The sequence below is a fragment of the Cetorhinus maximus genome, chromosome X, assembly GCF_964194155.1.
Source record: "Cetorhinus maximus chromosome X, sCetMax3.hap1.1, whole genome shotgun sequence".
In the NCBI taxonomy this organism is placed as follows: Eukaryota; Metazoa; Chordata; class Chondrichthyes; order Lamniformes; family Cetorhinidae; genus Cetorhinus; species Cetorhinus maximus.
Genome location: NC_135917.1, coordinates 10,042,416 through 10,069,263, shown reverse-complemented (window position 1 = coordinate 10,069,263; position 26,848 = coordinate 10,042,416). Strand labels below are relative to the sequence as shown.

The window sequence follows — 26,848 nt, the reverse complement described above, 5'->3', positions numbered from 1 at the left end:
ATTTATTAAATTTGTTGAGAATTTGTACACTAATATTACAACCGTAGTTCAATGTGATGCGGGTAAAACTGCCAATTTTAATCAGAAGGGGTGTTAAAGAAGGCGATCCATTGTCACCAATATTATTTAATTGTGTTATGGACATTTTGTTATGCACATTGGGTGATAATGGCATTGGTATCAGATTGGGGAATAAAGACAGAGCAATTAATTGTACAGCTCTAGCATTTGTGGATGATGTGGCTCTTATGAGTGCTTTGTATGTGGGAATGAACCAAATTTTTGCAAGAAGACAGGATTGGAGATGAATTTGAAGAAAACTGCTGGTTTTTATATGATCAGTAAAAAATAAAACATCTCGGGCAGAATCTTCCAGTCGATGTGCGGGGGCGGGCCCAACTCATAAAATGACGCGCAATAACGTCGGGCGTGCGTCCTGACATCATTGCATGTCATCTCAATATTTTGTTCGGCGGGCGCGCGCCAGAGGCGGCTGCATGCCGGCTGAAATGTCAACAGCCTATTAAGGCCATTAAGAAAGTAATTAAACTAGTTAAGAATGCTGCCCGTCCAACCTTAAGGTTGGCAGGCAGCCGAAAAGCCCAAGCGGCCTTCATCCCACGGGCGGGATGAGGTTTCCTGAAGCTTTTATAAAACCAATAAATGAATTTTCCCACCTTCACAAACATGTCCCACCTCAAGTGACACTGTCACAGGAGGGGACATGTTTAAGTCAATTTTTACATCATTTATTGAAATGTTTCATTCCCTATTCAGTCTCCCCTAGGCAGCTCCGTGCCTCATGGAGATTGCTGCGCTCTGTCGTGCGCATGCACAAAAGAGCGCATGCCCTGACTCTCCCTCCTCCTCCCACCCACACAGGGAGCGCTGAGCGTTACCGGCCACGCGTTACACTGGCCGGGCCTTAATTGGCCTGCCCGCGTCAAATGGTAGCGTGCAGCCGATCGCGGGCGGCAATCAGCTCCATGCCCGCTCCCACCCAGCCTGCCCGCCGTATGTAAAATCCTGGCCCTCATTATAATGAAATGAAATGGGTTTTAAATGGGTTTGGGTTAGACTTTATTAATCCAGGAAAAGTTGAGAAATACCTTGGACCGGGGCAAAAGAGGAAGACTGGGATTTCAAACTACAGAAATGGATTGATAGTCTGATGGTAACGAAATTAAAATCAGCTCCACAATTAGGAATTTGAAAGGTGCATATGATACCAATTATCATTTGATTCTTAATGAGGTGTCACAAATATTTTGATAAGGTTAGATGATATAATTCAAAAAGCTGATAAATATATGTTGCATCTCCCAACTGGAATTGCAGATGGTCTATTATATGCTAAAAGTAGAGATGGTGATTTAGGACTTCCTAGGTGAGAGATTCAAATACTGGCTACAGTGATTAAAAAATTCAAAACCACGAGTGACTCGATGGGCCCTGTGATTAAAGATTCATTTATATATAGAGTGAATTTGGAAGAAAAGATTGAACATTTGAAGAATTTAAAGTTTCTGCGTGAGGTCCCAGAAAAGACGAATGGAATGGTCAATGGAGTGAAGGAAGAAAAGAATCTGAACCCAGCTAGAGTTATGGTGACAGAATCTGTGACAGGAAAATCCATGGAACAAAAGAGACATAAGCGAAATGGAGGGAGGCCAAGTTCTATAAATGGTTGAATTAAAATTTTCAAGGAGTCGGTATTTTACATTTTTATAATGATCCACTTTCGAATAAGTGGCTGCAGTATAATACTTTGAAGCAATCTTGTTTCATAAAATCACTCCAGCTTTGATCAAATACATTCCCCACTAGATATTCAGTGTCGGTGGGGAGAACTGAACAGGAAAAGGGCTGCCGATGGTGTGGTGCTCCTAATGAGACACTCCCACATATACTGGAAAGTTGTCATTTTGTTAAACATCCAAGGATCCACAGACATAATAAAATCCTGGACTTATCAGAAGAGAAAGTGGTCAAACACAGATGGACGGCTTACATTGAACCACGTTTCAGGAGCGATGATAGTAAACCCTGGAAATCCGACCTGATATTCGTCAAGGATGGTGAAGTGGCCGTGGTTGACGTTACTTTTAGATTTGAGGGTGTTAATTCGTCGTTGGAACAAGCATTGAATGAAAAAGTCCAGAGGTATCAACATCTCAGATCCCAGATCTTGGAAATGACTAATGGCAAGAACATCAAATATTTTGGCTTTGTAATAGGAAGGGGTAAATGGTTGAATCATAACAATACCCTGTTGACTGACTTAAAAATTACGAATTTCAAGACTTTCGTCAGCCAGGTTTCAAATCAAAATTGACTTTTTTTTATTCATCCATGCAATGTGGGCTTCATTGGCTAGGCCAGCATTTATCGTCCATCCCTGGTTGCTCTTGAGAAGGTGGTGGTGAGCTGCCTTCTGTTTTATTATCATTAGATATATTAAGAAATTTTATGGATTTTTAATAGTTGTATAGTTTTATGGTTTGAATTGTATGTGATTTTAGTATAGGTAATTTTGATTTTAGTTAATAAAGGAAAGAATACTGATGTATGCTGGGAGATTTCCCACAGTGCACATGTTCAAACTGTGGCATGCTGGGAATTGCAGGCACATGTATAGGTGTTAACTGGCTTCAGCTCCTCGCTCTGTGAAAAATATCAATAAAACCTTAGATTTACAGAGTTGACTCTGAGAAAAGATTTTGATGAAGGTACTCAAAAATGCAAAAGGTTTTGTTTCTTTCAAAGCTTATTTTATTGGAATCTCAAGAATATGCATCCCCTATGCTAATATGCTAACAGAATATGCAAATATGCTAATAGAATGTTATTGTTTATTGTGAGGGGAATTAAATACAAAAGTAGGGAGGTTGTGCTTCAGTTACACAGAGCAATAGTGAGCCCACATCTGGAGTAGGCAGCTCACCATCACCTTCTTGAGGGCAACTAGGAATGGGCAATAAATGCTGGCCCAGCCAGCGAAGCCCACATCCCGTGAATGAATTTTTAAAAATTACTGTGCATAGTACTGGTCACCTTATTTAAGGAAGGATATAAATGCGTTGGAAGCAGTTCAGAGAAGGTCTACCAGACTAATGCCTGGAATGGGCGGGTTGTCTTATGAGGAAAGGTTGAACAGGCTAAGCTTGTATCCGCTGGAGTTTAGAAGAGTAGGAGGTGACTTGATTGAAACATATAAGATCCTGAGGGGACTTTACAAGGTGGATGTGGAGATTATATTTCCTCTTGTGGGAGAATCTAGATCTAGGGGTCACTGGCTAAAAAATAAGGGGTCTCCCATTTAAAATGAAGATTTGGCGAATTTTTTTTCTCTCAGAGGGTCGTGAGTCTTTGGAACTCTCTTCCTGAAAAGGCGGTGGAAGCAGAATCTTTGAATATTTTTAAGGCAGAGGCGGATAGATTCTTGGTAAGCAAGGGGGTGAAAGGTTCTTGGGGGTAGGCGGGAATATCTGACAGTTGCAGTAGTGACATGCAGCAGTGCCATCTGATGGTCAGAAGCCTGTTACTACAGCAAATGTTGACATGGGGATTTTTCTGCGTTGACACAAAAGTATCAAAAATTATGATATATAAAGTAAGAGTAGTGTGAACAAGAAAAAAACCACCCATAAATAAGATATTTTGTATATTATAGTTGTAGATGAAATGGCTTAATAATTACCTGTATGATATTCAGAGGGACTTGGGTGCTCTTGTACAAGGAACGCAGAAAGTTAGCATACAGGTACAGCAAGAAGTTAGGAAGGTAAATGGCATGTTGGCCTTTATTGCAAGGGGATTGGAGTACAGGAATAAAGAAGTCTTGCTACAGTTGTACAGTGTTTTGGTGAGACCGTATCTGGAGTACTGTTACTGGAGTACATTTAGGAAAAGACATACTTGCATTGGAGACAGTACAGCAAAGGTTCACTAAATTGGTCCCTGGGATGAGAGGGCTGTCCTATGATGAGAGGCTGAGTAAACTGGGCCAATATTCTCTGGAGTTTAGAAGAATGAGAGGCGATCTCATTGAAACATACATGATACTGAAGGGGTTCGACAGGGTAGATACTGAGAGGTTGTTTCCCCTGGCTGGGGAATCTAGAACATGGGGGCACAGTCTCAGGATAAGGGGCCGATCATTTAGGACTGAGATACGGAGAAATCACTTCACTCAAAGGGTTGGGAATCTTTGGAATTCTCTACCTCAGAGGGTTGTGGATGCTCCATTGTTGAATACATTTAAGGCTGGGATAGACAGATTTTTGGTCTCTTGGGGAATCAAGGGATATGGGGAACGGGCGGGAAAGTGGAATTGAAGCCCAAAATCAGCCATAATCATGTTGAATGGCAGAGTAGGCTGACAGGCTGTATGGTCTACTCCTGCTCCTGTCTCTTGTGTTCTTATGTATATAGAACACTAGTTTGGCCCCAGTCTGGAGTATTGTGTCCAATTCTGGGCACCACACCTTAGGAAGAATGTGAAGACTTTGGAGAGGGTACTAAAGAGATTTACTAGAATGGCTCTAGGGATGAGGGATGACAGTTACATGGATAGACTGGAGAAGCTGGGATTGTTCTCCCTAGAGCAGAGAAGCCTAAGGGGAAATTTGATAGAGGTGTCTAAAATTGTAAAATCGGAAACACAGTGAAACGGTTTTGAATGGCAAAAGGATCAATGACCTAGAAGAAAATCTGCCCGAGAGGGCAGACAGGGGCCTCTGTTTAACATCCCACCCAAAAAGACTGGCACCTCTAACAGTGCAGCACTCTCTGAGTCAGCATGGAATATGCACTCAAGTCTGTCGAGTGGGATGTGAACCCACAACCTTCTGACTCAGAGGTGAGAGTGCTACCTACTGAGCCGCAGCTGGTAGAAAAGCTAGTAGGAGAGAAGGAATCCTCAAGTGACCTCACACCTACACTTCACTCGGCATGAAATTGGCAGAATCAGCCCTGCAGTGTTCTAGCTCTATTGTAAACTCACACTCTTGCCTAGCTAGGCGCCATGCCAGAAGCTTTACCTCCCAAAATGACCCTTTTAAAGATACCAAGCAGCACTGAGACACAATGCAGAATAACAACATTCTGGGAATCAATCCTAATAATAGTGGTGCAGATGGGTAAAATAGATACCTTGGTATCCATCACCCAGACCATGTACAATTTCAAATTCTTTCTTTTGTGGATTCTATTTTTATTGGAATGACGCAAGAGATGGGAATTCCATCGACGTCAATGGAAGCCTGAATTGACGTCCTTCTGAGCAGGGTTTGGCTGCACAAAGCTGCATTTTTTGGCAAGGACACAAAGGAAGTGTAGTATTACTGCACAATGCAGTGTAGTATTACAATCCAGTCCAACAGCATTCAGCTAGCTATGGCCTGGTACTGCATAGACCGCTGCTTGCTCAAACAGAGGGACTACTGTGGCATGAAGAACAGAAGAAAGCCTAGATTTAATTACGCTGCAGATTTCATTGTGCACTGTCACAAGCTATTTTTTTCCCCCTGGCAATCGAGCAATAATGGAAAATCAAAATTGTAAGTACGAACACCACCCAAGCTGCTCGTCTGTTAAATTTTGTTTTATATTGGAGGGATTATGCATTTTAATATGACCAATGTATTGTCTTTATTTGCAATGCTCTCCCATCAGTTTTGACTGTCTCCATATATGGTGACGGTTCCTGATTTTCTGAGCTCGCTTAAAGGAGCATTGTCTTGCTGGGGAGGGGTGGAGAAAGGAGTTGCAAGGGGATAAACAAGATGATTAAATGGCATAAATCACACTGAAGAGTATCATCACAGGATTTGCACTCACTGAACTTTTCCCTCCCAAACGAAAAGTGGCTTTGCCATACGTTTTCATGAAGCCAGTGCCTCTTTAATTGCATGAAAGAATGTGAGGTAATTAGGCTTGTTAAACTGTTGGAGGAATGTGGGTTGGACTATTGTGAAACTTAACACAGTCATGAGAAACTGTACTGGGGAATGATCTCCAAGCAAATCGTTTGGACAGACCATAAATCATATGCATTTTCTGCTGGTTCTCTTGGGGAAGGCAGTGGTTGCTGCTCTTTCATGCAGTATGTAACCTCTTTGTGTTAGCTGTGCCCAAGTTCCCCCAGTGATTTAGCAGATAAATGATGTGGAACTGAGCTCTGCAGGCAGAGAGCCAGTCACCCAATCTCAATCCCCAATCGATGGGGACGTCTGCACATCCCAGACCCAAGGCAGCTCAAAGTGTGTGTGTGTGTGTGTCCGTTGGGCGAAAAGGTCAGAAAAATAGCATAAAGAAACCCCAAAAGCAACAAACATAACACGAGATGACCAAACTCCAGCCTGAAACTTGTTTTGTTTCAAAGTGTTACACAGTCACCCTGCTGGCAAACTGCAGCTCCAGCATATACACAGAATGTATAAAAGTGAAATGGAAGCAGATATTTTACATCAAAGAGGTAGAATTGCAAGTCAAAAACAAAGTCACCAGTGCTCTGTGAGAAAGTTGGAATATTGCATTATTGATCCATTCTGCTCTGCGTGTTGTGTTTTTAAATTCTTTCATGGGGTGTGGGCATTGCTGGCAAAGCCAGCATTTTTATTACCCATCCCTAATTGTGCTTGAGAAGGTGGTGGTGAGCTGCCTTCTTGAACCGCTGCAGTCCATGTGGTGTAGGTACACCCACAGTGCTGTTAGGGAGGGAGTTCCAGGACTTTGACCCAGCAACAATGAAGGAACGGCAGAAATGCAGCAGAACTTTGAAATGAATGGTTCAAGTTGGCATGCCGAAAACTCCTCTTAAGTGAGCTGAAGGCACGGCCGGCAATGGTGGAGCGATTAAAATTGGCGCAAGAGGCCAGTATTGGAGGAGATCTTGGAAAAAGGTCACAGAGATAGGGAGGAGTGAAGTCACAGAGGGATTGGAAAATAAGGATGGGGAAATCCGAGGATGGCTAAAGATTGCAGTAGTGGCCTGGTGGCGCGGCTGGTAAATAGGCAAGTGTTTGGATCACTGGGTGTAACTAGCTGCATGGATAGCTCATGTGAGACCTTGTGGCATTTTCAAAGCATGTTTTTAAGTGGAGCACCTAGCCAGGGGAACCAAAGGAGACAGAAAAGAAGGGCCTGCAATTTTAATGACCTTCCGACCTCCTGCATAGAAACGTACCAAAGGAGAAAAAGACTCCTGGGCACCCATGGCAGGAAACCTCAGAAGAGCCTTTTGGTATACCATGTGGAGGGAGCTGGCAACGGCACCGAGTGCCACCTCTCTCAACAACCCCCACCCCCAGGACTGCTGCCAAGTCTAATGGCCTGATGAGGGCAGGCAAGGCAACAGACCAGCTGGTGATCTCTTTTCTTACATTGCACCAACCCACCATTCTCCCTCTGGCTACACAAGTAGTCCTCCGCGCCACAGTGTTGTGACGTGTGAGTGATGCTAGCTCAAAGTCTTACAGTCGGTGCCATCATACCTCTCCTAATAGCAATTGCTTGCCTGCAAAACTTTAAAGGCTCCCTCACCTACTTTAATAGGATGGAACCAGCTGATCTATTACTTCAGCCGTCTGGTGCCCCCCAGGAGACTTCCCTCAAATGCCAGCCAAAAATTAATGACTCAGTCTTGTTACAGGAGAACACTGTGAAAGGCAGGTGGCTGGAGGGAAGCATTCCGGGCATAAGAGAGCTGAGCCCCTGTTAGGACCATGTGGAGCTGATTGGGAGACACACATAGCACAATTTGTGGGACAGTGTGCATCCTCCGCGGGGAGCTGGGGATGCTCAGCCATTGAGTATGTTCAAGACTGAGATCGAGAGATTTTACACTGAGGAAATACAGAAATGGGGATAGGGCAAGAAGGTGTAGCTGAGATAGCAGATCAGCCATGATCTTATTGATTGGCGGAGCAGGCTCGAGGGACCGGATGGCCCACTCCAGCTCCTATTTCTTATGTTTCGATGTGTAGGCAGTGAGTTAGGTGCACCCCTAAATAGTTGTCATGGTTGTACTGTGAGCCTGTCCCTCTGCCCCCTGTGTCACCTGCTTTCTCATCCCCCAGATACTTCGCCTGGTAGGGCTGAATTTAATACCTCATTTTAAGGTAGATATGCTCCAAAAAATGGTACAATACCTCTTTCAGGTGAAGTTTATCACAAATCTCTCTAAACTTAAATGATACAATAACAAGAACCTGCATTGGTGTTACGTCTTTAATGTGGAGAAACATTGTAAGGTGCTTCACAGTGGTAAAATGGACACCAAACCATAGGAGGTATTAGTTGGAGGTGAGCCAAAAGCTTGTTAAAGAGGTGGGTTTTAAGGAGCATCTTTGAGGAGGGGAGGGACATGAAGAGATAAAGGGATTTAGGGAGGGGCTTTGAGAGTACAAACTCTGGCTGAAGACACAGCTGTCAATGGTGTGGTGAAGGGATGCGGGCATGTACAGGGGACCAGTCAGCGGGATGGGAGCGGGAGGATAGGGGCGAGAATTTACTAAAGGAGATTAAATGGAGCAGTGAAGCCATGGACAGTTTTAAACAAATGACTCAGAGCTGGATTTTCTGGTCCCGCCCGCGGCTGGGATTTTCCGGTGCCACTGAAAGTCAATGGACTTTTGACTGGCTCTCCAAATTTTCCATTCCCTCACGCAACGAAATCCAGGCCTAAGACTTCGAAATTTGAACACTGGGAGACTGGGAGCCAATGCAGATTAGCTGAGAATGGAGGTGAATGACAAGCAGGATTTGGGATTGGCTATGGGTGGCAGAGATTTTGTCTGCAAAATTACCAGAAAGCTGACTTTAACTGAAGCGTTTTCAAGACTTCAGTTGGACAAGAAAAGGCTAAAAAAAAGAGGGCCATTTAAAAAAAAGACATTCCTAAAATACAAAATTTCACAGGAGGTCAAGAAGTGATGATTTCTGTGTCTGAAAATGTCTGAAGAGAAGAAAACAGTTCCCAAGAAGGACGCCAAGAAAGCTGTGAATAAAGCTCCAGCAAATGACGTCAAGAGTGGAGAAGGAAGAGGAAAGGGAATTACTCCATCTATATCTACAGGGAAGCCGAAAGTCAATACTTTATTCCATTGCAAAAAGAAAGAAGCCAGTGAGATGGAACCAATTGGCTGGCAATGCTAATCCTAACACGAAGCTGGCAAAGATGGGACAAACTAACTGACTCAACACAACTGAGATGAGTACAGAACGATTTGCTTTGCAAATTCTTTTGTTTCCTCTTCATAAAGTTGAGGGATGTTCGCACTGGGGAGTGATACCCTTCCCATTTCAGGTTACCTATGTCAACAGCAAGCACTCACAGGTCAGTTACTGTGAAGAAGATATAATAATTCTCATAATGTTATTGGGATTTATTCTAAAATAGAGTAATAGTGGGATGTATCTGTGTCTATATGTGTGTGTGTGTGTGTGTGATTGTGTCAGATTTAATTGAATTAGAGGCATCTCGTCTGAGTGCTTTGATCTAAGAGAGGGTAGGTTTGAAACATTAAATAGATAAACATGGGGAAGTTTAGAAACATAGATGTCAAGGGAACATTTGCATTTTGAAATAAACCAGACTAGATTGTTTTCAAAAGAGGGGTGAAATGTGTCACCTAGCCAGGTGAAGTTTAGAAACAGTATGTTTATTTTTCCCAAAGATGACTGGTAAAACTTAGTGCTATGAGAGGGTTTTATTATCAGGGAGATAAAGTCCAAAGACATAATGAAACAATGGGTATTTGCATTCAAAGAGGAAGGTATATATAAAGAAGAGAAGACTGTTTTGTAAGGGAAGGCATTTTTAAGATCTTACAAGTATGCAAAGCCTTCAGCATCTATGCCTCAAGCTGTTGTCTTCAAAGGACTGAAGTCGACTTGTTCAGGGTATCATGTTTCTTTGCCTGGGTCTTTTAAAATTTATGTGTTTTACTGGTTTTTTTTATTCATTCACGGGATGTGGGCTTCGCTGGCTGGGCCTGTGTTTATTGCCCATCCCTAGTTGCCCTTGAGAAAATGGTGGTGTTGCCTTAACGAAAGTGTAACCGGGAGTTAGATTGAGTAGGGCACTTAGAAGTTATCATAGTAGTAATTTGTAGATCTATGTATGTATTTGAAATAATTTCTCTTATTAATAAATGTTTAATCTAGTTTTATAAAAACCTATAAGACTTGGTGGTCTTATTACTACTGAATTCAAGGCACGCATCTCGAAATTTATACAAACTGAAAATTAGTTGTGACAGTTGTTTCAAGTTTCCCTCTGGGATTCGAACAGCTCAGCATTTACCAACTGCTGTGTCATAACAGTTACAAAACAGCTAGATGTACAGTAAATGTTCCACGCTGCCCCAACAACATGCCTAACTCAAACTTCAGAAGAGCATCACCCAGCTATGGTGACCACTTCTCCATTTCCCAGAATGAGGTTGCCTATTGGTGCTGATAGTAATTGACATTACCTGAACTGATCTTATGTGACCCTTATAGCCAGCAGGCAGAAGAGACTATTACCATATTAGCCTGGACTGGATGTTGAGCCCAGTTATCAAAAGGAAAAACCAGAAAAACTTGGAAATGAAGGGTACCAGTAAAACCTGTCTGAACTGGCCTTGTAGACCTTAAAATGTAACTCCAGTATTACTGGTGCTAGTATTACTGATTTTTGCTGGGACTTGACAATTTTGAACTGGTTTTTCCTTCTAACGCAACACCTATCTTGGACTTTATTTTGCTAATTTTACAGGGATGGTCCGGATGCTTGATTAACAATCATTTGCTCTATAATTACCTTAGCCTTCATAACGCCTAGAATGCTTAAAACATTCATTTAAAATAACTTTGCTCACCATTTCAATGGAAGCATTAACCTGGGTTAACAACTCCAATAAAAATAGCAGAGAAAATAGTTTCAGATGAATGCATTCAGTATAATATGGCACAGTCTCATTTCTGGTTCCAAGAGGAAGAGATAAAGATAAATGCCTCTTGTTAACTGCAGAATTATTTAAATTATTAAACATTAGAGACACACAATGGATAAGACTGCACTAACGGCCACATTAATTATGCACCAATGTTATTTACAAATGGAAATATGGCAACTAGCCACTGGTGAAAAGTAAACTTTGCCAGCAAAGTGTGGGACTAGGGCCAGACCACAGTAAGGTCCATGTGCTGTTACTGTGGCCTCATGCATTGTCTGGGGCAGCAATTGTATTAGTACCAAATTAACAATCTCGCCACAACGTGTGGGAATAATTTCCCTTTATTTTGTTGCCCTAATCCTATTAGTAAATGTAATAGCTTGGCTATTGAAGAAATGAAGAATATATAGTCCACATTTGTTCATTCAATACTAAAAGGGAATCAAAATAAAATTTTCCTTTTCTTTTACATCTGTGTCATTATTTGCAGGGAGGGTGATTATTTTGTGCTTGTCGAGGTGTTGGATGTCAGTACAGAAAACAGGAAACACTGGAAATACACAGCAGGTTGGTTAGCATCTGTTAAAAACAAGTTGACATGTTTTGGATGGAGTCCATTCATCAGCTTATCTCAAAAGAACTGTGTCACTATGGTGTTGCAAGTGACAGGTTAATAGAAAATGAGAAGGACTTGAATTGATATAGCACTTTACATGTCTCAGGACTTCCCAAAGCATGCTACAGGCAATCAAGTGTCGTCCCTGTTGTAATGCAGGAAACGCGACAACCAATTTGCGCACAGCAAGACCTCACAAACAGCAATATGATAATGATCAGATCGTATATTTTTCTTGATGTTGGTTGAGGGATAAACATTGACACTGGGAAGAACTCCCCAGCTCTTCTTTGAAATAGTGCCATGGGATCTTTTGTGTCCACCTAAAAGGGTAGATGGGGCCTCGTTTAACATCCTGTTGGAATGACAGCACCTCTGTCAGTGCAGCACTCCCTCTGTACTGCATTAAAGTGTCAGCTGAAATGATGTGCTCCAGTCTCTGGAGTGTGCCCTTATATTATTTACAACATAATTTGTATCAGTATCCATGTGTTGGTAAACAAGTGAGAAAAGCTTTTGGGAAGAAAAGTATTTTTTGATGGGAGTTTTGCCTCCTTCACAATTGGATCATTGTCCACATTTATTTTAGCAGCTTTAGTATATCCTATTAATGTGCATAAAAGTTATTAAATAATGATTTATTTGTGAAATGAACTCTTTTTTTTCTTTTTTTTATTTGTTCATGGGATGCATGTATCACTGGCTAGGTCAGCATTTATTGCCCATCCCTAATTGCTCTTGAGAAGGTGGTGGTGAACTGCCTTCTTGAACCGCTACAGTCCATGTGTAGGTACACCCAGAGTGCTGTTAGGGAGTTTGGGGAGTTGAGTGGCCTTGGCAAAACCCAAACTAAACATCAGTGAGCAGGTTATTGCTGAGTAAGTGCTGCTTGATAGCACTGTCGATGGCACCTTCAATCACTTTGCTCACGGTTGAGAGTAGACCGATGGGGCGGTAATTGGCCGGGTTAGATTTGTCCTGCTTTTTGTGGACAGGACATACCTGGACAATTTTCCACATAGCTGAGTAGATACCAGTGTTGTAGCTGTACTAGAACAGCTTGGCTAGGGGCAGATGTTATCAGGATCCATAACCTTTGCTTTATCAGTTTCTGGATATCACATGGAGTGAATCAAATTGGCTGAAGACTGGCATCTGTGATGCTGGGGACCTCAGGAGAAGGCCGAGACAGATCATCCATTTGGCACTTCTGGCTGAAGGTGGTTGCAAATGCTTCAACCTTATCTATTGCACTGATTGCTGGGCTCGCCCATTCTTCTTCTCGTGTGCTACTTGGAAGTTAGCTAACACATTATAATGAAGGGAAGACACTGTGTATAAGATTGAAAAACAAAAGTGTGTACGTATCATAGTTTGCAAATATTACACATTCCAAATAACGAGGGATTCTGGTGAGAGTAAATAAGGAGAAATTGTTTCCAGTGGCAGGGGGATCAGTAACCAATGGACAGATTTAAAGCAATTGGCAGAAGAACCAAAGGGGAAGATAACAAGCATATTTTACACAGCAAGTTGTTGTGATCTGGAATGCATGGACTGAAAGGGTGGTGGAAGCAGGTTCAATAGTAACTTTCAAAAGGGAATTAGATAAATATTTAAAAAGGAAAATCTTGCTTGAGCTGTGGGGATCCGGGCACATCGACATGCAATGTTTCACAACTGTACGTGCACCTGGTGAGCTGCACTTCGCTCGGGACTTCGAGGTTTGTTTGCCTACCTTGCTTCGGGCAGCACTCACAGTCATCAGCGCCAGGCTTCACAGGCAGCACCACATCACTTTTAGGGGGCTCACGGGCAGGTCTGTACATACCAGTCCAACCGTAAGGCAGGGGTGGATTTTCAACAGCTGCGGGTCTAGGGCTTGCATGGGGAAGGGGGAGAAGTGGCCTCAGGCAAGGGACGAGGCTGTGGGGCTAGAGCTGTACTGAGGAAGGAGGGTATCCCAGGGTGTGTGTGAGGCACATGTTGATCTGTGCAAGTGGCCTCAAGATGGTGAGGGTTGAGGAGGCAGTCTCCAGAGGAGATGAGGCCAGATGGAGATGTGAGGGTGTGTGTGAGAGAGTGAGTGGTGATGTCCCTTGAGCTGGCAGTGAGTGAGATGCCAGTGAGTGTGTGATGGGCTTTTGAGTGTGTGAGTTTAGAGTGATAAGATGGTTGTCTTACCCAGTGGCATGGATGAGATCATTCATCTGTTTTCTGCACTGGATGGCCGACCTCTTCTGTGCAGCATGGGCACTGACACCTCTGCCACTGCCTCCCATGCCAGAGTGGTGACACTGATGGGCCTCCTGGGGCCAGAATGGGGGTAGAGGACATCACGGCAGGCCTTCACAGTGTCCAGAAGGCATCTCAGGGATGCGTCACTGAATCTGGAGGCTTCACTCTTCTTGGCTTTTGGGGCCATGTCTTCACCGGAGCAATCCTGGGCTGCAAGCATTGAAAAGTGTGCATACGGCTACAGTTTAAATATGGCGCCCTGCGTGAGGAGGCGACAAGGTAACGGCACCACGGAGAGATCGTGTGCTGCCTGCCAGCAAGATGGCGTGTTTCCTGCACCTGCATAATTAACAAGGTGGAAATGGGACAATACAATGCAAAAACACGCCATTGCAGCCGGTGGGTAAAATGACTTTTTTCCCACCCACTACCGCACTTTGTGCAAATCTGGGATGATTCCGCTCTAAGGGCGGGCTTTTCCGCACCCGCCCACTGCCGGGATCTTCCGGTCCTGCCACAAGTCAATGGACTTCTGGCTGGGGTGCCGCCTTGCCCACGGGGGGTCCCACCCACGACAGGGCCAGAAAATCCTGGCCTAAGTCTTTTCATGCTAGCCACCCATATTGGGATGGAGAGTACCGGCATGTAAACTGAGCCCCTTCCTTCACTGGTTAAGGGCAGATGGTGGCAATGTACTATGCCAATAAACCAGAGGCCCAGGCTAATGCTCAGGGGACATAGGTTCAAATCCCACCATAGCAGCTGGCAGAATTCCAATTCAATTTATAAAAGCTTGGAATATAAAGCTAATCTTAGTAATGGTGACCACAAGGCTATTGTCAATTGTTGTAAAGACCCATCGGGTTCACTAAGGCCCTTTAGGAAAGGAAATCTGCCATCCTTACCTGGTCTGGCCTACATGTGGCTCCAGACCCACAGCAATGTGGTTGACTCTTAACTGCCCTCTGGAATGTTGAGTTCAAGGATAATTAGGGATGGGCAACAAAAGCTGTCTTTGCCAGTGATGCTCACATCCCATGAAAGAATAAAAAAACATTGCTGGCAGGTCTGTGAGAGTAGTTGTTTGGTAAATTGTCTTTTTAAATATTCTCCTCCCTCCCTGTTGCACTCTGCGGGGTCGCACCACTGTGGTGAATAGTGGACGCGAGTTCCTGTGTAACAAAATGTGTGCAGTGCCCTGCTGCACCAACTAGCTAGCTCACCAGCTGTGCCAGTCTGCGGGGAATCAGTTACAAGGGTGGCGGTGCAGCCCGATCACGGGTGACAGGCTATTTTAAAAAAAACCAAAGCAACGTCATGCCTCATCAGCAACAAGTGTTACAAGCAAAGGGTAGATTCGAAGTCCCCAGATCACGTGTCGTTTTATTTTAAGTATCAAATGTGGTTCAGTTCTCAAGGTGACTGCATGTTACACGTTTACTGTGTCAGTTATTAGAGCAGGGGTATAGAGTTCAGCTGAAAAGCAGCCAAGCGGTAAAACAGGTGCTTTCATTGGACCTTGACTACTATTGTTTCAAGGGAAAAACATACTTCAATCACTAGATATGATCCAATTCATGCCAAGTTGTAGAAGACTGAGGGGTGACCTGATAAAGATCTTTAAACTTATGGAAGAATTCAATCGGATAGATGTGGAGATGTTTCCACTTACGGGGGAGACCAGAATCAGGAGTCATCAATATAAGATAGTCACTAATAAATCCAATAGCGAATTCAGGAGAACCTTCTTTACCCAGAGAATGGTGAGAATATGGAACTCACTCCAACAAGAAGTGGTTGAAGTGAATACTATAACTGTCTTTAAGGGAGAACTTGATAAACATATGAGGGGGAAAGGAATAGAAGGTTATGCTGGTGAGCATGGATCAGATAGGGTGGAAGAGGCTCTTGTGGAGCATAAACACCAGCTTGGGACCATTTGGATCAAATGGCCTGTTTCTATTGGTGTAGACTTGATGCAATTCTATCTTAGCACAGAAGGGGGCTGCTCGGCCCATCTCATCTATCTGCTCTGCATTGGTGCTATCTACATGATCACCGTTGTAAACTCTACGTAATATCTGTTACATTTGCCATTGATTGATTGCATGGTTGTGGGTCACTGGAAATTGTGATGGCCGTGGGTTATTTCAGTGACCTTTCCCGATGAAGACTGGGGAACGTGTCAACGTTTGATGACAAATTCTGAAAACGTGCTGATCATGTCTGATACTTGCTTGGTACACTGTCTGCTGCAGTCCAAACTATAGCCAGAAGTTGATATGTGAGCTGGAGTATGGCAAGAACACAAGCAAATGTGCACCTCCTGAAGATTCATTGTGCAACAGGAATGGGATACTATAAGTTTAAAGGATCTCATTGTGGACTGCTATAATCTATGGACCATATTTTGAAAGGCTATAGAAGCTAATGCTGCAAGGTCCAACAAGGATTACAAACCTATCTTCCTCATCATCTCTGCCTGCCAGTAATTCTTTCGGTGCCAGCTATGACTCAGTTGGTACCAATCTCAGGTCTGAGTGAAAAGATCATGGGTTCAAGTTTGCCTTAAGAAACTTTAGCACAAAATCTAGGTTGACACTTCATTACTGATCTATATTAATGACCTAGACCTGGGTGTGCAGGCCACAAAATTTGCAGATGATGCAAAACTTGGAAGTATTGTTATCTGTGAGGAGGATAGTGCAGAACTTCAAAAGGACAGAGGTAGGTTGGTGGAATGGGCAGAAAAAAGGCAGATGTAATTTCATGCAGAGAATTGCAAAGTGATTCCTTTTGGTAGGAAGAACGTGGAGAGACAATATAAAATAAAGGATACAGGGGGTGCAGAAGCAGAGGGACCTGGGGGTATATGTACATAAATCATTGAAAGTGGCAGGACAGGTTGAGAGAGCAGTTAATAATGCGTATGGCATCCTGGGCTTTATAAATAGAGGCATAGAGTACAAAAGCAAGGAAGTTATGTTAAACCTGTGTAATACACTGGTTTGGCCTCAACTGGAGTATTATGTCCAGTTCTGGGCACCACACTTTAGGAAGGATGTGAAGGCTTTAGAGAGGGTGCAGAAAAGATTCACGAGAATGGTTCCAGGGATGAGGGACTTCAGTTACGTGGATAGACTGGAGAAGCTGGAACTGTTCCCCTTAGAGTGGAGAAGGTTGAGGTAAGATTTGATAGAGGTATTCAAAATCATGAGGGGTCTGGACCGAGTAGATTGGGAGAAACTGTTCCCACTGGTGGAAGGATCGAGAACCAGAGGGCACAGATTTAAAGTGATTGGCAAAAGAAGCAATGGTGACATGAGGAAAAATTTTTCTAACCAGCCAGTGGTTAAGATCTGGAATGCACTACCTGAGAGTGTGGTGGAGGCAGGGTCAATTGTGGCTTTCAAAAGGGAAATGGATTATTATCTGAAAAGGAAGAATGTGCAGGGTTATGGGGAGAAGGTGGGGGAGTGGCACTAGGTGAATTGCTCCTTCAGGGACCCAGCATAGACACAATGGACTGAATGGCCTCCTGTGTTGTAACAATTCTATGATTCCAGCACTGAGGGAGTGCTCCACTGTCAGACGTAAATGTCCTTCAGTTGACTCATTAAGCTATGATCCTACTTGTTCTCTCTGGTGGAACTTAAAGATCCCACAGTATTATTCAAAGTAAGAGCAAGGATGTTCTTCCCTGATGCCCTGGCTAATATTTACCCCTCAAACACCAGCATTGGAAAGAACAGATTATCTGATTACATTGCTGTTTGTGGGAGCTTGCTGTGTGCAAATTGGCTTCCATGTTTCCTACATTATAGCAGCACCTCATTGCCTGTAAAGCACTTTGGAACTTGCGGGTCCTCGGGTGGTGAAAGACACTGTATGAATACAAGTTCTTCCTTTTTTGGCGCCAGTAAAGCCAGCAGTTCTGGAAACAAAAAAGGTTGCAATAAAGACAAAAGTAAAATACTGTGGATGCTGGAAGTCTGAAATATATATAACAGCAGAAAATGGTCAGCAGGTCAGTCAGCATCTGTGGGAAGTAAAAAACAGACTTACTGTTTCAGGGCCGAGCACTTGTAATAGAAATTCTTGCAAAGTTTTGTGTTGCCTGAAAGTCACTTGCCTGGATGAGTGCAGCTCCCACAACACTCAAGAGGCTTGACACTGTCCAGGACAAAGCAGCCCCGCTTGATTGGCACCCCATCCACAAACATTCACTCCCTCCACCACCAATGCACAGTAGCAGCAGTGTGTACCATCTACAAGATGCACTGCAGAAACTCATCAAGGCTTCTTTGACAGCACCTTCCAAATCTGCAACCTCTGCCACCTAGAAGAACAAGGGCAGCAGACACATGGGAACACCACCACCTGCAAGTTCCCCTCCAAGCCACTCACCATCCTGACTTGGAAACATATCGCCATTCCTTCACTGTCACTGTGTCAAAATCCTGGAACTCCCTCCCTAACAGCACTGTGGGTGTACCTACACTACATGGACTGCAGCGGTTCAAGAAGGCAGCTCACCACCAACTTCTCAAGGACAATTAGGGATGGGCAATAAAAATACTGGAATAAAAACAGAAAGTATATTGTCCCTATAGTTTAATTGGTTGCTCAAAAAGAGTAAAAACAGAAAGTGCTTGATAAACTCAGTAGGTCTGGCTGGTTTCAAGTCCAATATGACTCTTCTTCAGAACTGGAGAGATAGAGACGCCCACATCCCATGAATGAATAAAAGAGTCACCGCACTGAAATGTTAACTCTGTTAGACTTGTTTCCGTATATCCAGCCTTCTTGTTTTTTTTTCTGAACAAAGGCAACCCCCGCCCTAAATGATGTTTACATTTCTTTCTGCCACAGCAGATAAAAGATGTACAAACGTCAGGGTGATGGCTTTCTCTGCGCTGGGTATAAATATAGCTACTTGCCATGTTTGTGTGCAGGTGGGGACATCCTTTTCCCACAGATTCCAGCAGCTCACCTGCCGCTATATTTAGCCACCTCCTGTGCGTCAATGGAGCTCCACATACGTCAGCGAGCGGGCACCGCCAGCCATTGGCCCAATTCCCAGGCGGGTGCCGCCCACAGGTCGGGCGGCTGGCCAATAGGAGCAGGTCCACCTCCCCCACCCGCCGCCAGCCGCGCCCCCCTCCCCTCACGCCAAGACGCAATGGATAGTTCATTACAGTGACATTGACAAGAGTGATTCCCAGAAGCTGGGAGGTTGTCAGTCAGTGAGGGAGCCTGCAAAAAAAGTACCTGGGATCCGCGGCAGCTCAGCAGGTGTCTCCAACCTGATGCTAACTGCTGCATAGCTGTGCATCTGAAATCATCCGCTGGGTTTTTTTTTTGTTTAAAAAAAAAACTATTTCTATACATCATTTTTATCTGGATTCTTTAAAAAAACAAAAGATATATTATACATATATTACAATCAGGTATGTATTGCAAATATAACTTGCTTTCGGATTGCTTTTTTAAAAACTATTATAAATTTGCATCTTGGGGTACATAAATCAGTTTTTATTTCACTCCAAGGAACACTTGTTTCGATCTCTTCTGTTTTGCTCTGTAAACGTGTCTATTCTGCTTTTTGTTGTTTGTAACTGTTGTAGTCAAAAATAACGAATCGAACATGCACTCTACTGTATTCTTGGCATATTTTAAACTATGTTATGTGTATTGCATAAGAGGTTTAATTTGCTAATGTTTTGTAGATGTATGCGTTTTGTGCACACCATTTCATTCAACTGTAGATGTAATTAGAGAAGCAAGATTTCATCTGTTGCTTCAGAAGCGAATGTGGGTTAACCGAACAACTGTAAAACTCCGGATTTGAGTTCAGAAGGTTGTGCAGACGCGCTCCCTGTCAGCCGGCGGGGGTAGGATTCTTGCAGGCAATGTTAGTGAAAATAGGATTGACCCGTACAAGAGATAGGGTCAGCAGAGGTAGTAACGCCGACAGTGGCTGCAGCCCTGTTTTGGGAATAGCAAAGCTGTCACATTCTGCATCTCAATTGCATTCAAATGTTGGGTCATGGCGGGCTTATTCCTGTGCCTACTCCTCTGGCTGTAATAGGGTAGGAACAACTGTTAATTTTTATGCTCTTAAAAGCTGTGGAAATGCATTGCTAGAATTTTTACTCCAAAACCGAAAAGTAGTGCATAAATCACAACTTTGAAAAGCATTGACATCTTCAGTGAAGTGGCTTCTAGAACGGCTGTGGGACTGGTCAGAAATCATTGAGATGTGCCAGAGGTGCAGCAGTGGTCTTATTTTTAGACTCGGTCCTTTGCAAAAGATTTCTTCCAGCTGCTTTCTCCTGAAGGCAGTGGCTCACACTGTGTTAACTGTTCGCTAGGGACTGGTCGTCCTCCTGTATACCTCACCCAAGTGCCTATTTGTGAGCCCAAGCAGTGTGTAGCCGGCCATTCAAGCAGAGGTGGCATCACACCATAAGCCCAATTCTGTTCTTACTTGGTTTCCACCCATGCAGGGAACGGCAGGGGTGGGAACCGAGGTGACCAACTGCCCCATATTTTAAGGGATAGCCCCTTATTTTAAAGGATTGCCCCTTTGGGGACGCCTTTTGTCCCCATATTTCTAGGACAACCTGTGGGAGACCCGAGGTGAGTTTCAGCAATTCAAGCAGGACTACAAGTGAGTGAATCAGCCAGCAGAGAGATGATAATGTTGACTCAACAAGATAAGTTTTAGTTGATTTTAACACCCCCCCCCGCCCCTCCCCAACCTTGCTATTATTGTCTCAAGGCCCATTCCTCCTCACCCCCTCTCATGTGGAATGTCCTCACCCAACGGTCCCCAAGTCGAAGTGTCCCTTATTTTATTTCATGAGAATTTGTGAGAACCCTGGCTGGTCTCCCTCTTTCACTCAGGAGTGTTGAGACCAATTCTGACATCCCTGTTTCCAATCCATCCAGTTGAGATCAAGTAACTCAGTACAGACTGGGGATCTAACCTGGTCTGTCGAGCTTAGTATCGCAATAGTTGGTGCATTTGCTTTGGGCACTGCGCCATTAAACCACCTTGAACAGCATCTCCAATTCCGGTATGGAAAAGAGAAAAAGAGAGAGAGAGCAACTTAATAATTGTATTTGCAACATCGCAATAAATCAGCTAATAAAATGCTACACCAGTTGAAAGAATAGAAGGTGACCATGAATATTTTTGTTTAGGATTGTGAATGTGACTGTGGTGGAATTTTGTTATTCCAACCCATATAACTGATTAAAAGTAAAAAAAAATCAGAAGGACATTTCCGTATGTCTAATCTTGATATATAAAACATATTTCAAAATACAAATATCCTTAAGGTAACTAAATATGAGAGGAAATATTTATTAATTATGAAATCCAGGGTATGTGATATGCAGAATGCTAGGGGAAAAGGCTACTGACAAGTGTAAATCTAAAGCAGATTAACGGGTGCCTTTAAAGTTAATAACATGATACCCCATTGCCACTTTGATCTGTGCCTGCTATGGCAATGACATTTATTTTTAAAAGGTTTTGTTGACAACAAAAGCACGATTTGATTTAAAAGTGTTGAGTCATTAAAAAGATGCCACTTGCAAAATGCATTGGCCCAGGATTTGTCACCAAGGCGACACCGAGTTTCGAGCCTTATTAATCTCTGTAATACTTTCAGCAAGGCGAGGGAGGGGTTGGACTTAAGTTCTGAATTGCTTGGAATTGGAAGTTTCAAGTTGCTGCCGTTAACAACTCACACGTCCAACCATTTGTGCCGCAGAAGCTTTTCGAGTCGAAGGGCGAGGGAGAACGTTTAACTAACACCACGAGATGCCCTGCTCCATCCAGCTCTGGGCCATTTGGTGGTTTTTTTTTGATGTGCTTGCCACCACCACAGCCCCAGCACCTCCCCAACTCTGCCGCTTTGTTACAACATGCACCGTCATGGGGTGCAGGGAGGCTCCCCTTGTCCCAGTAACTATACTGCTGTGCTAGGAGGCAGGGAGGCACTGTTGATCGCAACATGGAAGTGGCACTGCAACGCGTGGGGAGGCCTCAGGCGCAAATCTGCACACCCCTGGCATGCTGGCACATTTGGTTGGCACACCAGTGTGCCATGCCGCCCCCACAGTGCCATTTTAACCAATGCAAAGGACTTTTCCTGCTTTCTTGGTCCATTGGGCTCGATTTATTGGGTATTACCCAAGATGAAAAAACACGTAACTGCTGATCTTGGAAACCTGAAATAAAACTCGAAAATGCTGGGAGTGCACATCAGGGCGCTTGGGCACCTGAATATGAATGCTTTGCATAGGTACCCTGTGTCAGAGAAAAAAACCTCCACCCAAAACGTGAAAAGATCTCATTGGGTATGATTGTTTATTTGTTTTTTTCCATAGCCTATAACATTGCAACAAAACAGCTTGCACACCCCACCCCCCCCCCCCCCACCACCCCACGACTGGGAAACGCCTCAGAGCATTTTAGAAAAGTTGGGGAGTGGGGAGGGGAAGATGTAAAGATGTCTGGTAAGAATGATTAATGTGGAGGGAACTACTAAAGACTTAAGTTTGAATTTGAAACAGAACGAGCATTTGTTTAAAACAAAAATCTCAATGACTCCATCATAGTGTGTACAGAAAATATAAATGGATCCTAATGAGAAGGATTCTGATTTAAAGCTTAGCGTGTGATCGTGTCATATCCGTAGGTTTGAAATGACTGAAGCCTCTTCACAAACGCACCCCCCCACCCCGATAGTCAATGTGTTGTAGCGAATGTCAGATGAGGAAATTGGGCTTGAGACATATTTCTCCAGCCCGTCAGATGGTGAAAGAGGAATGCTGTGGAACAACGTGAGATTTGTAATTAATTGTTTGTAGCGATTTAACCCATCGCTCATTTTAAACATGGTGAGGGTGAGAGTGGACATGGGCGGGGGTGGGAGGGCAGCCACTGCTGGTATTCAGCTGTATCGAAGTCAGTGAAAATGGACAGTGAGCAAACATATAATGGGCGATTTCTACCATTCCGCCTGTTTTGCGACTTCCATCCATGTCCAATTACATCCACCGACGCGGTGTTTCTGGCGGGTCAGATCAGGAGCACTGGGAAAGCTCTCCGTGAAGCCACGTCTCTTGTTTTCTGTTTTGGTTAACAGCCGTATTGGTTTCTTGCAGCAGGTTGTTAATACAAACCTGGATGAAGCAAGCTTTGGCTGAGGTGAGGAGAAAGAAGCCAGGAATAAACATCTAGAGAAGGGCGTTTCAATGACAGGATCCCTCCTAACATGACACTGGCTATCAGCTCAACTTTAACATGCCTCATTCACTAGATAGATGGAACTGAACAGAGGTGGACTGGTTTTAATTGCTCCATGCCTTCAACTGCTCAGGCCTAAGCTCCAGGATTCCTTTCCTAGACTTCACTGCCTCTTTCCTCCTCTAAGATGGTCCTTAAACCTACCTCTTTGACCAAGCTTTTGGTCACCTGCCCTAATATCTTCTCATGTGACTTAGTGTAAAAATGTATTTGATAATGCTCCTGTGAAGTGCTTTGGGTGCTTTACTATATGTATGCAAGTTGTTGAGGTAGCTGTAACTTTTATAGGTAGCCCCATGGGTGAGGTTTGCCCCCTTTTTAATGTTGGCTTCACTTTGACTTTATCATATAGTAACTATTTATACTTAAACATATTTCAAGCTATATTGTGTATCACATCAGTGTTATGTTGTGTGCAGTGTTATACTAATACTTTAAATTGTTCTAATACAAGTGCACAATACTGCAGGTGCTGGAAATCTGAAATAAAAACCGACAATGCTGGAAATGCTCAAGTTAAGCAGCATCTGTGAAGAGAAACAGAGTTCTCGTTTCAGGTCCATGATGAGTTCTGTGAAGGAATTGACTCGAAGCATTAACTCTGTTTCTTTCTCCGCATTTGATGCCAGACCTGCTGAGTTTTCCCAGCACTTTCTGTTCTTATTTACTTCAAATCACTATTGATGTTCCTTTATCGTATTCAGTGTTTGAACTCTGTTTTATGAAGCACTTCATCCTGAATGTAGTTCAGCAGGTTTTAAGGCTGAAATGTTTGGAGCGGGATGGTCCCAGCTTCGGTCCCCATTTTTAACTGACGTGTCTTGTTGGCGATGACCCGGGGTGTAAGAAGTGGGAAAGCGTTGTGCCATTTAATAATATCACACGCGGACAGAATGGTGATACTTTTTTTTGGACCTATTTTTGTACACACTGGTAGTGGGTGTTAGTGTGTCATTGATAACACCCAGGTTGCTGTTGAGTCAACTTAACCACAAGGATCTAAATACCCCAGTTTAAAAAGAGATTCATATGTCTATTCTAAATAAACCAACAAGGAGTCACTGGGTTGCATCGGGGTTATCAGCAAAAAACAGGCAAAAGTACCGCCTTTTTAGAGGGGCACAACTAATGAAACACTAACCCGTAAAACAAAGGAAACTTATAAAATTAAATAAAAATATTATTTTTAGTGCCCAGTATACATTCAAGTGTACCAGCAGACACTGCGTGCCGTGTGATTTATACATCTGGCTTGGATGAACTCAGACTACTGTTAAGAGCTCTGGTTTCCATATTATAGAAAAAAATTATAAAGAGCTACTGGAGAAGGTGCAAAAAAAAATACTAGAATGATACGAGAACTGTGTAGTTCTTCTGATCAGGAAAGGCTGAACAGACTAGGCCTTTTTCCTCTAGAAAAGAGAAGACTGAGGGGTGATCTGATAGAGATCTTTAAGATTAGGAAGGGGTTTGATAGGGTGGATATGGAGGAGAAGTTTCCACTTGTGGGGTAGTCCAGAACTATAGGGGCTATCAATATAAGATGGTCATTAATGAGTCAAATAGAGAATTCGGGAGAAACTTTGTTACCCAGCAAGTGGTTAGAATGTGGAATTTGCTACCACGTGGCATAGTTGAGATGAATAGCATAGATGCATTTAAGGGAAAGCTAGATGAACACATGAGGGAGAAAGAAATAGAAAGGTTTGTTGACAGTGTTACATCAAGTAGGGCGGGAGGAGGCTCTTGTGGAGCATAAACACTGGCATAGACCAGTTAGGCCAAATGGCCTGGCTCTGTGCTGTACAGTCGATGTAATTCTATTTCAGCACAGGATTGGGGACTATTCAGCCCATCTCGCCCACACCTGCTCCTTATTGATGCTATCTACCATTTCTCAGTGACTTTCCTTTTCAAGTTCTTGTCTAATTCTCTGTTAAATGTTGCGACCAGCCCAGCCTAACCTGTAGGAATACATTCCACAGTTTAATAAGCCTTTGTGTGAAAATGCTTCCCCTTTGCAGTCAGCCATGGCTCACTGGCTTGCACTCTCATCTCTGAGTCAGAAAGTTGTGGGTTCAGCCCCTCATGATCATGATCGAGGCTGACATTCTGGTGCGGTACTGAGGGAGGGCTCCCTTCATTTTGAAAATACTTTTTTTTTTGAATCTTGCCAAATTCCTCTGCCACAGACAGACTGCCCTCTCCACCCGAAAGCTATTGACCCTTACTGGAGTATAGTTTCCTGGGTGCCAGTAGTCCTCCTGTACCAAACCCAAGAGGCTGTTTCTCATGGAAGAATCAACTCCAGCCCACCTCGGCCACCACACGTGTAACCCCTGGGCTGAGGTCGGCTGACAAAGCATAGGCTTGCGGGCCAGGACTTGGGCCTTTTCTGATCTGTGCATTTCATTGAGCTGCTTTTTACAAAACAATGTTAAGATGCCAGCCGACCACCCATCATGCTTAGTTGGAAGGTAAGGAGGGGAGGAATATTCTATGTGACACACTCTGCTGCTAAAGTGCTGCATGTCCCTTTAAAGCCACAAGCTGTAACTGGCACATTTTGATGTCAATTAAAGCTAATTGTTTCTCAATAGATTGCGAATGACCCTCCGCAAGGACAGATACACCAGCAGGAATAAGTAGTTTCCTTTTCAATACCTTCTTTAAAAGATTGTTTGGCACCCGTAACAAAATCTGAAACATGCCCAATGCCCCGAAGCACAAACGTTTAATTTCTTGTTACACAATCTTGAGGCACAGGAGGGATTCGCATTTCTTAGTTCGCCTGTTTCCCTCGCAGTCTCAAATCCCTTTGCCAACAGCCCAGCCCCTCCAACTTTCCCCCCTGCCCCCAGCCCATTTCCAAGCTAAAACGCCAGTTAGAACCCTGCTCTATATTCATCACCAGCTGGTGCAGCCATGAGGAGGACTGTGAGAGCAGTTCAGGGCTGACCGGAAACTTGACTTCTCCCTTCCTTGAGCCTCATGTGGGACAGGCTGGGAATTCAGCCAATGCCTCTGCCTATGTCTGTGTCCTTGTGCACTGTATAACCCTCATGGAGAACTTCACAACTATGCTGCCTTCAAGCTCACAATGTAATGAGTCTGTAATTATCACACAATACTGATGTATGTTACAAAGGAAGCTGGAGTGGCTCAGTGGATGGTTGTCCTGCCTCTGAGCTGGAAGGCCCAGGGTTTGAGTCCCACCTTTTAGCTACAAAGGAGCCCAGCCACTGGTGCAGACAGGCCAGTGTATATCAGTGCCAGTCTCCAGCCTGGATAAATGGGGAGGGCTAGTGGCAGGAAGGGCATCTGGCTGTAAAACCACCTGCCAAATCCAAATGATATGTAAGGTGATTAACCAGCATGGTGGCGACCCCATGTACAATGGGAAAATCTGAAAGAGGAACCAACCAATCACTGATGTGTGTGATCAAACAACTTACATTTATATAGTGCCTTTAACATAGTAATAGTGTCCCAGGAGCAATTATCAAGTAAAATTTTGTGACACTGAGCCACATAAGGAGATATTAGTGCTGGTGGCCAAAGACATAGGCCGGGATTTTCTGGCCCCGTCAAGGGCGGGACCCGCCGCGGGTGAGGCAGCGCCTCAGCCAAAAGTCCATTGATTTGTGGTGGGACCGGAAGATCCCTGCAGAGGGCGGGTGCAGAAAATCCCACCGATGGATTTTATGGAGCATCTTAAAGGGG

At 43.8% G+C, this 26,848-nt stretch overlaps 1 protein-coding gene across 7 annotated transcripts in view; it reads left to right on the top strand.

Annotated features, from left to right (window-relative positions):
• The first annotated feature begins 5,375 nt into the window (after window positions 1-5,375).
• Window positions 5,376-26,848, top strand: part of LOC144672734 (nuclear receptor subfamily 4 group A member 1-like) — a 66,233-nt gene continuing 44,760 nt past the window's right edge. For 2 of the 7 annotated variants that reach the window (XM_078534688.1, XM_078534691.1), the window contains exon 1: window positions 19,010-19,250. Coding sequence is in view for 2 of the 7 variants with exons in the window: in XM_078534686.1 (XP_078390812.1) it covers window positions 5,398-5,561; window positions 11,437-11,513 (241 nt within the window). In the remaining 5 variants the exon portion in view is untranslated. Of the gene's footprint in view, window positions 5,562-11,436; window positions 11,518-19,009; window positions 19,251-21,584; window positions 22,174-25,582; window positions 25,603-26,848 lie in introns of those variants that run through there. The other 5 variants (XM_078534686.1, XM_078534687.1, XM_078534689.1 and 2 more) reach the window with 5 other exon arrangements.